This window comes from Pinus tabuliformis, chromosome Q, assembly GCF_031772625.1.
Source record: "Pinus tabuliformis cultivar Carrire ecotype Pingquan chromosome Q, CPIR1, whole genome shotgun sequence".
Classification (NCBI taxonomy): domain Eukaryota; kingdom Viridiplantae; phylum Streptophyta; class Pinopsida; order Pinales; family Pinaceae; genus Pinus; species Pinus tabuliformis.
Window position 1 is genome coordinate 726,554,894 of NC_142296.1, and position 17,770 is coordinate 726,572,663.

The 17,770-nt window shown below is 37.2% G+C and overlaps 1 protein-coding gene and 1 pseudogene across 1 annotated transcript; one reads left to right on the forward strand and one right to left on the reverse strand.

Annotated features, from left to right (window-relative positions):
• Positions 1-1,986: 1,986 nt before the first annotated feature.
• On the reverse strand, positions 1,987-4,251 carry LOC149221595 (cullin-1 pseudogene; annotated as a pseudogene).
• An 8,912-nt stretch (positions 4,252-13,163) lies between these two features.
• Positions 13,164-17,300, forward strand: LOC149221596 (uncharacterized). Its single transcript, XM_089387425.1, has 2 exons — positions 13,164-14,733; positions 15,592-17,300. Exons 1-2 carry the CDS (start codon positions 13,164-13,166, stop codon positions 17,298-17,300), a joined length of 3,279 nt encoding a protein of 1,092 aa, XP_089243551.1.
• Positions 17,301-17,770: the final 470 nt, after the last annotated feature.

Here is a 17,770-nt window from a genome sequence, read left to right on the forward strand (position 1 = left end):
ACTAGAAAGTTAATGAGCACGATGCAATGTTGTTATCTAAAGTTAATTCCAACAAGTTTATAAAATAAGAAATTGTGTAATCCCATTTCCATAATGAGACCATGGAGTTTAGGTTAGCTAAAAGTAACACCTTCCATGAGCTTGGAGAATTCCAAGGTGATGAGAGGGAGCATTATATCTTCCATGGAGGACCTTAAATGATACCATTTTAATGGGACTATGGTAGTTTTTGTTGTATACAAATTCCACCATTGCTAAAAACTATTTCCATATTCTTTGTTAATCCATTACATACATGTCCAACATTTCTTCTATGGTTTTCTTAGTCTCTCCATTTTTCCATTTATCTTGGGATAATAAGTTGTGCTAAACTTTAGTGGGGTCTACAAGGCCTCAAGGGAACCAATACAAAATATTCTAGTGTGATTTAGCACTTTTGGTCAATCTATCCCTCACCAAAAAATAGAATCATGGTTCTTTGTTTTCATTAGTAGCCCCATAATGATGTCCAACAAAATAACCTCCCATTTTGATTATGGTATTGCATGAACTTGCAATAGTCATGGAAGATGTCTATGTTCAACATTTACTTGGTAACACTATATTCACCTTGTCATAAAATTCATGATATCCTTTTTCATCCCTTTCCAAAAAAATATTTATTTCAAGTCTACACACATCTTCTTACACTACGATGTGACATGTATATGGCTTGATGAGCTTCACTGAAAATCAATTGAAGTACTTCTTCATTCAATGGCACGTAAATCCTTCCGTGAAATTGTAGTAAACCATCACTATCTAATGTATATCCTTCATACTCTGAAATCCTAATTTTTTTCTCCTATAACTCTGATTTAACCTACTTGTACTAATCACCATGAACATGTAATCGAGTAGCAACCTCTAAATCTATCTTTAAAGGGACAATTGAAAATATCCACACTATTCAGCTTAAAGAATCTACAACCCTATTTAACATTTAGAAGGAGATGTCTCTAAATTGGCCACACTATATGTAATTATTGTTAATGGAATCCTTCTCAAATTTATCTGTCTATTTTCATAAATTTGTGATGTAGTCTATTTTTCTTATCAATGTTCTCATGATTAGTTTCATGGTGCACTGTATGTTCTCTCTCCCTTTTTTAACATTCCTTAAGGTGCTTCATGTATTCTTATTCTTGAATCACATTAATGAGCATTAGAAATCCTTGAACTTGAAGTAACAATCTCTTGTGATTTTCTTCATACTTAAAATTCATGAAAACTTAAACCTATGTACACTTCAATGAACTGAGATAATATATCCATTTTGAATGTTATCTTCCACCATAAATCTAGGAAATAGAAACTTGAGAATATTATGTTTAATAGAAGTCCCTTGCTTAACTATAGTTTTGAGGTTATGACATTAAAATGGCATAAATTTATCAATATTAGTCATATACAATGCTACAACCCTAATTTGGAAATAATATACATAGAGAAAAATGTCCACAAAATATAATAATGATTGTGGGCTGAAATTGAAGTGTATATAACTTCTACAATAGTTCTAGAAATAGCTATTATAACAAAACATATAAAATACCACAATATCTCTAATGACACTATTCTTAGTACAATACACTACATAGAATAATAAATATGATACCACAAAAATGTTCCACAAAATTTATATTCTCAAATTATTATAACTTCCATGAAACTTCCCAAATACCTATTTACAACAATTTTGAATTTCCTTGTACAGATCCTCCAAAATAAAATATGAAAAATAAAATGGAACAAAAAACTTTCTCTCAACCCAAGAATGGACATTGATACCACTTCTTTTCTTCCTGAATGATAAATATGACTAATAAAAAAGATATCCAATCTAGTTTAAATGATACATTAAATGATACGAAAATAAAGAACAACAGAGTGAAAACGTAAAACCAACGCATTCAATACCTTTCCGTGCTATCTTCATAGGCTTCTTCAAGGTATATATCTTAACAAATCCACCTCTTTTTTGTCTCGTTCTAAGAACTCCCTTTCAATCAAATCTTCAATCCGCCTTTTAATTTGCATGAAATCTACCTTGAATAGCCCTTCAAGTTCCTGAGCACATTCACTCACAAGTATTTTGTATTGTAAAGCGTTTTTTGCCTTCATAATGCGTACTATCGATGCATCAATAACAAAACGTCTGTCCTTATGAATATCCTCCTCCGATGAATTTTTCTTGTCGCTCAGCAGTGGCATTGGAAGTTTTATCTTCCCTTTTTTATCTGTAAAATTAAAATTGATTTTGAAGTCATCTGATGCAGTTACCGTGGCTGTATCGGCTGTATCTGGAATCTTGAGAAGAATTTTATACTTGTCACAGGCTAGTGAATATAGAAGTCCATCAATTTCTTCCTCTGCCAAATTCAACTGCTTTTTGATGTTGGAATAACTCAACTTTTCAGAGGCATTGAACAACAATAATATTGCTGTTTGGCAAGTTGTTGCTATCAGTTTTATTGATGTTCTATCAAACTTACCAATTATAGTACAGGATCCCAAGGAATATATCCATTTAAGTTTTTGATGTTGGGCTTCTGCGGAATAATAGTCTGTAAATGCTTCAACACATCCAACCATCTCTGGAGGTAAATTAATGTGAGGGCACTTGTATGTTGGCCAAAATCTAGTTGTCAGCACTGTAGCTGTAAACTCCATTCCCAGATGTATATTTCTATTATTTTTAAGATATGTTTCGAATTTACTTTGTCTCTCCTGGGATCCTGTCCAATCCGTTAACATACCAGCAATCTGTGACGTTAATTGATCACCAAATTTCTGCTTCAGCTTTGACAATATGATCTGCACATAACCAATATTTGCACGTTTGCCGAGCAGAATTCTACGAGTTAGTTTTTCTCCGTAGGATTCAACAAACCGATCTTTATCCCAGATATACTCTACAAATTCCACCACATTTTCAATTATATCGTCTCTGCTCAACGTTTCATTGCTGCTATCCTCTTCAAGTACAGTATCACAAAGTGTAGCCAGCCACTCAGCACTGCTACTTCCTGCAATTCCTTTATTACAGAACACCTCAAATACTTGTTTCAAAACCCTGGAAAAAATATTATTCTCCTGAAAGACATCAACATCATATTTCGTATACTGGTCCCGTAATTCTATAACCTTCCTCACAAACGCAAACACTTCCCGCAACAATAAACTTTTATCCCTTCTGCCTGCATTCTGCTTTAGCACAGCATCTTCAGCTTGTTTAACAGGTGATGTTACTTCACTAATAACATGCTGCTTAAAAATATTTGCAATTGATTCCCATCCATTAGGTACACTATCAAATAGCCTCCCCATCATCAAAATATCTTTATATCTATGTTCCCTTAGCAAGGAAGGGCATCCTGAATGTTCATCCTCAAGAAGATATGTCATCAAATGGGAAAACAATACATTTTTTACTTTCTCTAATACCTTTTGCTCGCTGCTCTTATGCAAATATCTTGCAACTCTGTCCTTCTCGAGTATGAAAGCTTCATCCACCCTTGACATATAGTCGGTATAGGAATCTTCTAAAATCCATGAAGAAGCCTTCCGAGAGTAGAAATCTGCAGTATGTTCCAACATGGCCACTTCAAAATCATTTGTATAGAAATCCATGTCAACCTCCAGAAAAATGGCGACAACATCTTTCAAAAGGGTCTCATCTCTTGGCTCTCCTTCGCGCTCTTCATCAATAAGAACAATCGCCGCATTCTTCACATTAATTCGGATTTCCCGAAAAACCAGGTCTCGGAAGTACTCGATTCCAACTTCTCTGACTGAAAGAACGGAGGGATACCAGACATCCAAATGTTGGAAGAAAGCGAACATGGAACGGAGCATGGCCTTGAAAATTTTCCAGCGTTTGATAAGTTCTCTCGGCAACAATTGGTCATCAGTCTGTTCCCTCAAAGCCGGTGAAACCGTTAAGGTTATGTACTCTTTAATGGAATCCCTGTATCTATTATAGAGTTCCGGTTTCTCGCGAATATAGTAGACGACAGTGTAAATAGCCATTTTGTCGTCCACAGGCACCTCAAAGTTGACATCTTCTTCCAACCGGCTACTCAGCTGTAGGATAGCTTTGTAAATAAAAGCCCAACCTTCTTCCAGATCAAACCTCTTGTCTTTCACGGCCCTGTTGACAATAGCCCATCCTTCCTGCACGTTTATGATACTTCCACTGCTCCTCGTCATTTCGAAACCAAAGCTAACTGACACTGTTTTCTTAGGGAGAGAATACTTGGTTATCAGAAGGTATGATAGCAGAGTACGCGCTCCACTCTAGAGAAGGTTGAGAATCTGTTTGTGGTAAACGAGTGATTGCAACTTTGTATTTATAATATCGTTAAGGCTGGGTTATGTGGGCCCGGCATGTGAATGTCCCGTCGGCAGGTTCCCTCGCGTGTTCATGATATTTATTTTAATTTCATTTGATTATGCCCATAAAAATAAAATTTAAAATTAGAATAATAATAATAAAGAAGTAAACTATATGGTGCTATTTTTAAACTATATTTTTTATTATTTTTTTTTTTTAAAGATTATTTTAAGTAATTTTTCATATTATCTTATATTATGATGAGAATATGCGTTTGTTCTATTTTTAATATATTATATTTTTGTGTAAATTAGAGTCTCCACAAATTAGTAGGGCCTTTTTCTCCAATATACCATGATTTTTATGTTTATATAAATGGGAGTATATATAAGGGAAAGTCACACCTTATTAGAGGGCATCTACAATGGTGCTCATAAATAGTGGGGATTGACAAGGAATTATGTGTTTGTTCTAGCTATAATATGGCATGATGTTTATGGTCAATAAAATGGGTGAATCCATAATGGAGTGAGATTTTCTCTTACTAACATAATGGTTGATTATTCATATGTTAATGAGACAATCAACATAAGGCAACCTGCTTACTCCACCTCCACCTAGATCCTTATAGTTATTGAAATGGGGTATTTGTAAGGGAGTGAATCGTTATATTAAAACAACAATTGATTTATTGATTTGCGATAAGGGACATCCAAAAAGGAGTGATGCCTCCCGCTAACATAGTGGGCATCCACAAGGAAGTGGTGCTTCCCACTAACATATTGGGCATCATTTGACGAAAATGAAGGCACCCACAAGGATATGGCCTCTCCTTGTAACATAATGGTTGATTGGATACATGATGAGTATGTGGTATGTTTGTATTTTCAAAGATACACTTTGCAAGTTTTTTATGAGATGTTATTGGGATAAAATTACATAATTAAGCAAAAAACTCATAATGCATTGCCAAAAGCTCACTATTAAGCATGGAACTTGAGAAAAATCTCATAATGTGTTGTCAAAAATTCATAATAGCATTGAACTCATACACAACTTATGTTGAGAAATGGCAACAAGAAATTGCAATTTAGTTTGTCCTTGAATTAAACTGAGAATTAAAATCGAATTCTATTCTCATAGCAACTTGTAAATAGTTAATTAAGTTTAATTAACTTAATTAGCATAAGAATTTCGAGTTGGAATTCTTTCTGGAGGCATGTATGTGTTATCCGTAAGTTTTAGGGGTCCAATATGAGTCTAAATTGAGTTGTAAATTAGATAACTGAGTGTACTGAGTTATGTTCAGTTAAATTAGTTCCAAATTGTTTGTGGAACTAATAAAGAGTTAACAGTCAGTTGGTGCACTAGTGCATCCACAAGTGTCACTGTAGTTAACTGAAGATTCCCTCATCAGAAATTCATGCATGTCAATTCTTAGAAAGACCCAGTTGAGACTAGAGTGCAGGGACAATATACTATGAGTTGTGTGATTTACTGAGTTGTATAGATCATGCATGTAATTAGAGAAGAACATATCTTTAGATTACACGGTTTTGGAAGGATGAATTCCCTTTAAATACAGGCTATTCATCCTAGGAATTATGCAAGAGATTCGAGGCTTTGAGAGCTGCTAAATAGGCTAAGGATTTGGCTTGAGCTAGCTTTTGAGCTGAGAGAGTTGAGCATACTTGTACGGAATTGCTCTGGTGAAAACAAGCTTTGTATTTTCACTCATATTTCTGATATGCAAGACAGATAGAGGGGTTTTGAGCATTGGCTTTCCCTAGATACATGTTGTGTCTTCTTCTTGTTCATATTCTTTTCATCGATCTATTGGCTTTCGCTAGTTGAAAGTAGAAGTAGATTCTTGTCCTGTTCTTCAGTAAATTGCATGAGCTTGTGAATCTATAGGATTTTCTACATGATATCAGAGCTAAGAATAATATGCTAGATGAGATTTCGAAGTTTTTATTTTTGGGTTACAGGTGAAATTTGAATTTTCAATACATACTTCTAGATCGGCTCATGGCGTTCTACAGTTTGTGGCTCGAGTATGTCTTGGAAGGAAACTTGAATTTTATAGCCTGGAGGGACAAGATAGAGGCTGTGCTAGAGGATAATGGCTTGAAATGATTTGTTGATCAAGAAATTCCTAAGCCAAGAACATTAGATGCACAGAATTTGGCCGAATGGAAGAAGTGTGTGCCGAAAGCGAGGCAGATAATCCTTGAGGGAGTTTGAGACCACATTATCTTGAGTCTAAATGGAAAGGAAACTCCATACGCTATGTGGAAAACATTGATGGCCTTGTATCAGGACAACCATGACCAAAGGAAATTGGCATTGAAGGACAAACTGCGAAAAATCAAAATGGAGAAAGGAGAGACTATTCAAAAATACTTGACCAAGTTCACTCAATGTCGTGATGAACTTGGAAGTGTTGGAATCATGGTTGTCGAGGATGATCTAGTGAGTCTTACTCTTCTAGGGCTCCCAAAGAGTTGGCATAATTATCAGGACTCTGTCAATGGTCGGGAGAAGCTGTTGGATTAGGAACGACTGTGGTGGGATTTGATGTAGGAGGAGATCACGAGGAACACTAAACATGGCTCTTCAACAAAGATGGATGATGAAGAGAATCATGCCTTAACGGTTAAGTCGAAGAAGGGGAAAAGGAAAGCTTTTCATTCAAAATTGGATTCTTATCATGGAGGTAAGATGAAATACATGATGAAATTTAAGTGGTTTCATTGTCACAAGCTGGGCCATTTTGATGCAACTTGTCGACTCAAGAAGTCCAAGAAGAAGTCCTAAGGAGGAGCAATGGGTGAGGCTTTGGTGTCTCAATTCGAATTGGACTTTTCCCTCATTTCATGCATGGTATCACAAAAGATGTAGAGTGTATGTTACTTATACAGTGGAGCTTCATTCCACATGACTGGTGAAAAGGATTTATTTAGTGACGTGGAGGAGAAATATCTCAAGATGCATATCGAGATGGGTGACGATGGGAAGTATAGTGTTACTGAATTGGGAACGATTACTTTTCAGAGGAGTCATGGGGCTCCAATCACCTTGAAGAATGTTATGTATGTGCCCGGGCAGAAGAAGAACTTGGTATCTATTTCCATCCTTGAGGATAGAGGCTTTCATGTGATCTTCTCGAAAGGAAAGTTGTTCTTTCAACACATAGCCACGGGTCAAGTAAAGAATATAGGGATTCAGATGAAGAATATTTATAAGTTGGAGGTAAAGGAGAGTGCTTCTTTGAGAACAAAAGAAGATAGGGTGGAGAGCCGAGACGTTGGCAAGTTTTAGCACAGGCGATTGGGCCACCTGCATCATGGGGCTTTGAATATATTACAACAGATCTCTATCTGTCTTCCCAAAGGTACACTTGAGCTAGTTGATATATGCAAGGGGTTTACTTTGGGAAAATACACCAAGTCTTCCTTTCATTATAGAGACAGTCGAGCAGAGGATATTCTAGAGCGAGTCCATTAAGATGTGTGTGGACCATTCTCAGCAACATCCACGACCAAAAACAGGTATTATGTTATATTTGTTAATGAATTTTCTCGAAAATGCTTGATATTTTTCATGCAGAAAAAGGATCAAACTTTCACAATGTTTTGTGAGTTTAAAGAATTGGTGGAGAAAGAGTGAGGAAATAAGGTTAAAGTTATACGAAGTGATACCACAAGGGCACTTCTCAGTATGAATTATGGTACAAATGGATAGAGGGAGTGAAGTTTCAAGGCTTCACCGATGTAGATTGGGCAAGGATTCCATCGGACCTGAAGAGCACATTAAGAGGGATCTTCAGTATTGGGTCAGAGACAATCTCTTGGTACAACAAGAAACAAAGATCGGTTGCAGTCAATTCGGTAGAGGAAGATTACATGGGTGCGAGTTAGGCAGCATGTGAGGCCATCTTGATGAGGAAGATCTCGAATGGTTTATTTGGTGAGAAGATGGATCCAATTGTGATTTATTGTGATAATCAGAGTTGTATCAAACTTCCTAAAAATCTAGTTTGCTATGATTGGTCCATGCATATTGATATATGATATCATCATCTCAGAGATTGTGTATTGAGGTGGATTATGTTTTTAGAGTACATTCCCACGAATAAGAAATATGCTAATATTTTGACAAAGGCATTGTCAATATGTAAATTCAAGTTTCACAGAGATAGGATCGGGTAGCTGATAATCCTTTTCTTGTTGAGAAGGAATGTTGAGAAATGGAAACAAGAAATTCCAATTTAATTTGTACTTGAATTGAACTGAGAATTAAAATCAAATTCTATTCTCATAGCAACTTGTAAATAGTTAATTAAGTTTAATTAACTTAATTAGCTTACGAATTTCAAGTTGGAAGTCTTTCTGGAGTCATGTATGTGTTATCCCTAAGTTTTGGGGGTCCAGAATGAGTTTAAATTGTATTGTAAATTAGATAACTGAGTTTAACAAGTTATGTTTAGTTAAATTAGTTCCAAATTGTTTGTGGAACTAATAGGGAGTTAACAATTAGTTGGTGCACTAGTGCAACCATAAGTGTCACTCTAGTTAACTGAAGATTCCATCGTGAGAAACTCATGCATGTCGATTCTGAGAAAGACCCAATTGAGACTAGAGTGCAGGGACAATGTAGTATTAGTTGTGTGATTTACTGAGTTATATAGATCATGCATGTAATTAGAGAAGAACCTATGTTTGGATTGTGCAGTTTTGGAAGCATGAATACCCTTTAAATACAGGCTATTCATCCTACGAATTATGCAAGTGATTAAGTGCTTGGAGAGCTACTGAATAGGCTAAGGATTTGTCTTGAGCTAGATTTTGAGTTGAGAGAGTTGAGCATACTTGTGCAGAATTATTCTAGTGAGAACAAGCTTTGTATCTGCACTCATATTTCTGATATATGCAAACAGATAGAGAGCTTTTGAGTAGTGGATTTTCCCAAATACATCTTGTGTCATGTTCCATTGATTTATCTTCTTCTTATTCATATTGTATTCATCAATCTATTGGCTTCCACTGGTTGAAAGTAGGAGTAAATTCTCAACCTGTGCTTTAGTAAATTGCATGAGCTTGTGAATCTATAGGATTTTCTACAACTTATAATTGTGTAGTTCACATGCCATGAATCTTATCATCAAGATCCTCAAACATTCAATAAGAAGGATCCAAGCTATAAATAAGCACGAGATCAAAACATCCATATGCAAGTGAATTGGAGGGACAAAATATTTGGCTTAGATTTTGCTACATATTGTTGAGTGTAAAACATCAACATTGGTGTAATTAGACTCTAGGTAAGAGCTAGAATTGCTTCCTTACCATGATAAAATGGTAGGTCATACTTGCTCAACAAGAAGATATTGGGGCTAAGGACAAGGGGTCTAGATCCTAACACTAGGAGTATTGCGACATATATCAAGGTATATAATCTATTCCTATAAATATATTTTATTTAATATAGATCTACACTTTCACCCTTCCCCCCACCCTCCATCACTAAAAAAAGACAACCCTGTGTTCATGGATTTGTTATGCATGTTGAGTTTTGTTTTGCCAAACTAAGTAGCTTAAAATCATAGGTTAGAGATAAATTCATACTAAATTCCATTTGTGATGTTATAAGGGCATGAGGAAGTTGCTTCTTGTCTAATTGTCATATAGGTAACCATGTTGAGAATTATCACTAGAGCTAGTACAAGAATTGTGTGGATATATTGGAAATTTGTTAGAACTTTTGTAGCTTTATCCCTCCTTTCCCCGTTCTCTTATGAATTTGTTTATGGGCCCCCATAATGTATATTATAAGGCCCATCCAAAAATAAGGTTGATCTCTCTTTGTGCTTAGAAAACTCATCATTTTTACCTAAACAATACTAAGTATTGTTGTTGCAATTAATTCTTGAATGATTATAAGTGGTTAATTAATGTTGATTCTTAGAGAAATTTTTTTCTCAACTTTTGTAACTTAGTTTCAATGATATGTTCATAGTGAAGTGTTATTTCTCAACTTGTTAGTATTAGTTGTTCTTAGGTTTGTTGTGAGGACATTAGGTAGGACCCACACAATGACACCCTAAAAGTATGGAATATGCTTGTGTTTATGTTATTGTAGTCATTCTAATGATTATTTGTAAGAAATAATACATAGCTAGCTATTTGTTCATCGTACCATCCATGCAAAAACATTTTCATGGCATAGTTACTTCTTTTATGGAAAAAAAACTTCACATCTAGCTTGCTCTAATAGATTTCACTTGTGTTGCGTGGCTATGATGGAATTCTTCATTTTTCTATAGCATTTTGTAATTCCCTATATGTTTTCCTATAACACTCTCTATTTCTTGTAGGATTTCCTAAAACAATGCACAATTGCTATAACATTGTTTCCAACTTTATTTTATTGCACTTGTAAACATTAGTGGGCATTATAAGGAGTGTGTTGGACCATGAGCTACTTCATATTTTCTTCGTAAGGGATTTTTTTCCATATAAATAATATTTATTTTTATATCTTACAAATATAGTTGCAACTAAATTTACAACATCATTTCCTTTTGTCCCTATAAGATTTGCTTTGGTTCTTATTTTCTTTAATCAATTTACAAATTTAGTAGAACTTAGATTTTATATTTTCTATGATTAGTTGAGTATCACTCTCCCTCATTGAGTAATATAAGGTGGTCATAGAATATTTAGGACTCTCAATATCTACTATAAATAAGTGCTTGTGTGTAGTTGACATATATACTACACAATGGCTTTTATGTTTTTACAAAGCCTAGTTTGACATTTAAGGTAGATAGCTAGCGAGTGTAAGCATTATTACTACCATTTTAAATCCCACCACCACAATTTAGTGTCATTTCCTAGGAGGTGTTAAATATTGCATATCATTTTTTCATATTTAACATTTTAGTGGAAAACAAGAAAAAGAAAAAAAATATAGCTCTAAAGAGAATTTAGAATAGATTGCAATTTTTTGAAGTTTCTTAAGCATATATATGTTAAATTAGGGACAAATAAACAAAGTTTTCACCCAAAACCACTAACTACAAACCAATACTTTCCAATAAATAACAACAAAAATGTTTGTGAACCTTTCTCTTCAGGAAGGGAAAAAACTTTTGAGTACTTCTCATAAAGAGAAGCAATCTGTTTTGAGAATATGTTAGAGAAATAAGGAGCCCCATATCACTATACAATATTTTATTATCGGGACCAAATAGAGGTCTTCGAGTTCCCTATCCAAGAAATTAATGGAGATACAAAAATGAGAAACATCAATCCATTTTCACTCCCTCACTTCCATGTCCTAACTATAGAGAATAACAACATTTTCTTGTTTGAGTTTTTAGTCATGTGCATGACCTATGATTACACTTGAGATAAGTAGAAGCTCAAGCTATTCCATTCCACATTAAAGGAAATATAATTCAGATGATTGATGAGCATAAAATAAAATAACATCACTAGTTGGGATGAAATGAACATTCTTCCACAAGTACAAATATTGTTTCAAAGTAAGAGGAATAAAAGATGCCTTCTAAATGGCCCAAGCAGAGATCAATAATTCCATGGAATAATATGACGAAATGTTTAATATTACTAGAAGAGACAACACAACTACATTGTGCATGGAAACTTAGTCAGACATGTCTTACTAAGGGGAATAAGAGAACTCATGGACATACTCAAACTCCTATGAAATGGAGATATCTTCCAATTATATTAATGGAAATTATGGAAATATTAAAAAACACTCTAGATACACTAGAATAAAGATATAAGTGGTAATGAAATAAAGCCATCGGGAACAGACTGGGATCCTTCTTGGAAGCAGATATGTCATTTCTGGAGACGAAGAATAGAGCGATGGCCCGCATTCTGGTAAGCCTCAATCCGAGCAGAGGTCTGGCCCAAAAAATCAATTTACAATACAAAGATTATGTGTTCGAACAGATTTTGGATTACGAGCACTTGCCCTTTAGGTGCCACCGCTGTCATGAGTATGGGCACCTTGCAAAGGATTGTCCGCTGTTCAGGAGAAGGAGACGTTTTCGGAGGACCTCAGTTTTCAGAGAACCAGTTTTCAATCACACTCAAGCTCCTCAGGAGAAAGAAGACATGGCGAAGCAGGCAACAGAAGAAATGGAGATTGAGGAGACTCTGAAAGAGCCAGTGTCTGAAGACCCCCATATCCAAGAGGCGGCACAGATCCCTGAATCGCATACGGCGGAAGCAGAGGAGGAGAACGCAAAGGTCGCATCCGCGGAACAAAATCCTCTCAGCGATCCTGAAAAGGGTATGTGCTCAGGTCCCCCTCTTTCTTCTCTTAAAATTCCTGAGCATGATTCAGTTTCTATGCATGTTTCGCCTTCAAACAATCCCTCTCATAACATAGGCATAAACGAGAACATGGAACCTGCAAAGACCTCTCCTGATGTAGACTCTATTTCGGCTGCCATGCCGTCTCTTGATTTGAATTGTGAAGATATGTGGCCCCCTCTTGCTCCCCCAGTTCCTCACACCCCGTGCCCCTATAACCTTAGATCTATGGGAGGAAAGTCTGGGCTGTCGGATGTAATTGGAGGCTTAGGACAGTCGACCTCTCAGGGTTATGCCAAAAACAAGAGAGGTAGAAAATCGGACCTTTCTAAGGCAAAACTTAAAGCCAAGTTGGACGTAGCTGATGGAAAACAATACTCTATCCCCGGGGTTCTTAGAGCAGTGCAGACCCCTGATTCTGTTATCAAATGATTATGTCATCCTGGAACTGTAGAGGTTTGGCCAGTAAACCTAAAAAATTGGCCCTGAGAGATTGGATCCTTAATTCAAAAGCTGACATTCTTTTTCTGCAAGAAACGTTGGGGAAAGCTACTGAGGTAGAAACAATGCTAAAGGCTCTCCTGCCAGGATGGACCTTTTCCGCAATAGATTCATCAGGCCACTCGGGGGGTCTAGCAATTGGGTTTAAAGAAGGACGAATTAAGGTCATTAATCAATGGGGGATGAAGCAAGTTATGGGCATGGAGGTTATTTCTCCTGATTTCTCCCACCCCATTTCAATTGTAAACATTTATGGCCCTTGTCAAGGAAGGGAGATTTTCTGGGATGATTTGATGACAAAATCTTTGATGAAGTCTTCTTTGTCGATTGTGGGGGGTGATCTAAACTTCTCTATAGGCAGAGCAGAGGCATGGGGTCCATCAGCTAGGGAAGACCCTCTGTCGGATTTCTTCCTCAATCTACTCTTGGAAAACAACCTCATAGATCCTTCCCCGATCAAACTCAAGCCAACCTGGAGGAACAGAAGAGCAGGGGAGGATCGGATCGCCAAAAGATTAGATCGTTTTCTTCTATCTGAGGACCTAATCTCTAAAGCTCCTATACTCAGGCAGTGGGTTGAGGAGATAGGCAACTCAGATCACTTCCCTATTTTTTTGGATCTCTCTTTCCCTCCCCCTAAGCCTCCTGCCCCCTTTAAATTCAATTCCTCATGGCTTCAAGATCCATCTTTCAATAATCTCTTTAAGGAAACGTGGATCCATCCGGACAGAAATGCAAGAGAGGACAAAAGCTTCCTGTTCATGGAGAATCTCAAAAGATTGAAGAAAGCGACAATATCCTGGGCAAAGGACAGGAAATTGAAACAGAATGAAGAGCTGTTTAGAATCAGGGAGGAGTTGAAGAATTTGGAGAGCACTGAGGAAGATGGATATATCTCGCAGGCTTCAAAGGACAGAATCCTTCATCTGGAGAAGCTTCAAAACCAAATCCTCTTGGACAAGGAAGAAGAATGGAGGCTTAAGAGTAGGGCAATATGGCTAAAATCAGGAGATGAAAATACTAGTTTTTTTCATAACTATGCAAAAGGAAGAAAATCTGTAAATACCATTTGGAGCCTTAAAGATGAAGAAGGAAGGGAGGCCAGTTCTTTTTCAGATCTCTCTGGTTTAGGACAGAGACACTTCCAGAAAATTTTCTCAGATCCGGGAGAGGCCACCATAGCAGAAGTCATTAGAACAGCTCAATGTTTCCCAAGATTCGTTGAGGAGGAAGAAGCAGAAGAGCTATCAATCCCTGTTTCCAAGGAGGAGGTTGAAGCTGCTATGAAACATATGGCCAAAGACAAAAGTCCAGGACCTGATGGCTGGACTATTGAACTCTTTCTCTCCTTCTTTGACCAAATAGGCTCTGAAATTACTGATGTAGTAGAAGAATCAAGACAGAAAGGAGAAGTCTACAGGCCTTTTAATTCAACTTTTATTGCTCTCATACCAAAGAAGGATGATCCGGAGAGCTTTGAAGACTTCAGACCGATCTCCTTGTGTAATTGTATTTATAAAATCATTGCTAAGGTGATAGCTATCAGAATTGTTCCTATCCTGTCAAGAAACATCTCAATGGAACAATTTGGTTTTTTGGATGGAAGACAAATTCATGAAGCCATTGGAGTAGCCTAGGAGGTAATTCACAGTGTCAGACAAAAGAAAAAGAAGGGAGCGGTACTCAAAATAGATCTCTCCAAAGCATATGACCGAATAAACTGGCTCTATCTCCGGATGTTGCTTACTCATTTGGGCTTCAACTATTCTTTTATCAGCTGGATAATGGGCTGTATCACAAATGTCAGTTTTGTTGTTCTGATCAATGGAGCAGCCTCCCCTTTTTTCAATAGCCAAAGAGGCCTCAGGCAAGGCTGTCCTTTATCCCCTCTCCTGTTTCTTCTAGTGGCAGAAGGGCTAAGCAGATTGATTCACAAAGCTAGAAGAGAGGAGAAGGTAAAAGGTATAGAGGTAGCAATTAATCTTTTTATCACTCACCTGCTTTTTGTCGATGATATATTGATTTTCACTAATGGATCTTATAATGAACTTAAGGAGTTAAAATGCATTTTCGATCTATTTCTGAAAGCTACTGGAATGCAGATAAACTCTAGGAAATCTCAAGTTTGTGTGGCAGATTTTGACAGAAGAGAAAGATCCATGATGGCTAATCTTTTTCCCTTCCACCATCAGCCACTGGACTCCCCTTTCAAATATCTGGGGTTTTGGCTAAAGCCGGCAGCTTATAAGAAAGAGGATTGGAACTGGCTCATAGCAAAGCTAGAAGCCAGAATTTCACATTGGAGTTTCAAGTGGCTCTCCAGAGCTGGCAGATTGACCCTCATCAAATCTGTATTGTTAGCCATTCCAGTATACTGGGCAGCTTTAACCTGGGTCCCCAAAGGAGTGATGGAGAAAATCAGAAGAATCTGCTGCAGATTTCTATGGGCAGGATCAAAAGAATCCTCCGTCTTACCCTGGGTGGCATGGGATAAGGTGGCCAGACCAAAAGATTGGGGAGGATGGGGAATAAAAAGGCTCCCTGAGTTCAGTCTTTCCCTGGCAGCTAAATCAGGCTGGAGATTAATCTCGATGGAGAATCTTTGGACAAGGGTGGTTAAAAGGAAGTACATTGATCCAGTTCCTTTGGAAGATTGGATTCGGAGCCAAGATAAGAAAAAGAAGAATATCTCAGTCATCTGGAAGGCCACGGTGGAGGCTTTCTCTGTGATTGAACAAGGTTTGGCATGGAAAGTGGGAGATGGAAGACATATTAGAATTGGCAGGGACCCCTGGGTAGGTTGTAATGAAGCTTTTGCCTTGTCACCTGGCTTTCTCAGACATCTTGATAGTAAAGGAATTACAACTCTAAATCAGGTGGAGAAAGTAGGCCACTCTACCATATGGGGTCAGGCTTGGAAGAATGATGAAGACTTAGGAATAAATATCAGATGGAAGAACGAATGGGTTTCTTACATCCAAGAACTGCATCGTTCAAATGTCAGGCTTAAAGACGAACCTGATCGTTTGATTTGGGCGCAAGGAAAAACAGGTGAATATTCCCCAAAAGATGGATATACCTTCTTAATGAAAAAGAAAGGTTGGGGAATACCAGATTGGTGGGCAAAAAACATATGGAAATTAAAATGCCCAGCTAAGGCCAGGATTTTCCTATGGTGCATACTAAAAATAAAGGTCCCAACTTGGGACATTTTACAAGCTAGATTCTTAGTTGGGCTTGGGAGGTGCCCCTTATGCAAGTCTGAAGAGGAATCAATTAGCCATCTCTTTACAGCCTGTGTAGTCTCTCAAAAAATTTGGGAGGAGGTAACCTGCTTGCTTAATGTAAAGGTACAGTGGGGACTTGATCCTTTGGAAGAAGCTTGGAGGAAATGGTGGCAAAACTATCCAGAGGGAAACATGAGAAATCTGCCTCTTATTTTCTTTTGGGGTGTATGGTTAGCAAGAAACAAAAGCTTGTTTCAAGACAAGGATACTCCCACATCCGCCATAGCTATCAATTGTGCTGCCATATACTCTGCCATCCCGATCCCTGAAGCTAAAAATCCTCAAAAGAATCAAAAGCCTGTTACTATCTTGGAGGGCATTCCTTGGGCCTATTTTGACGGGGCATCCCAGAATAACAAGGCTGGAGCAGGCCTGTGCATTCACTTGAATCCTGATCACTCTTTAAAAGCATCTGTAGGGCTAGGACCTGGTACAAACAATTATGCTGAGTTGTCTGCCTTGCGCCTTCTCCTTTGCTGGTTACTTCAAAGAAATATCTTCACAATTCAAATCTTCGGAGACTCTCTGAATGTCATAAAATGGGTTAATGGGAATGCATCATGTCAAAACCAGATTCTGAAGACTCTTGTAGAAGAAATTATGTTTTTAAAGTCATCTTTTAACAGTTTTACCATTTGCCACATCTACAGGGACAAAAACGAGGAAGCAGACCAGCTTTCTAAGGCTGGTTTACAGCAAGATATGGGCAGCTGGTCAATAGTAGAAATCAGTCAGGGGCAGTCATCCACTTCCCAACAGCCCCCTTTTGCTCCTCCACAGTGAACGAGGCTCGTCTTTTCTTTTTGTCAGCAGTTCCATGGGCACAATGTTTTTCTGTTACAGCTTTCTCTATATTTACTGTTATTTTTATCATGAGCACTTCAAACAGAAAACCCAAAATCTTTTTGTACAGTTTTCAGTTGTCTCACAGTTTTATATACAATCTTGTAAGGGGTTGTTTTCTTTCTCTGAAGGAGACCCCGGAGTATGCATAGTATAACTTGTACTTAAGCCTCCTGAAGGGAGGAAGTCTAGTCAGTTTTATTTTCAGCAGTATCAGGACATATCATATCATCCACAATCAGTCAAAAAGGGACTGAGATTTTTGCTTGTCTTACTTATAAGAAGAACAAAACAACAATCATGTGAGCCATCAGGTCTGCTCAAAGTCACAAAAAGAATGTAAACTTTTTATATGCTTAATAAAAAGTTTTGCTTTTTTCTTCGGAAAAAAAAAAGTGGTAATGAAATTA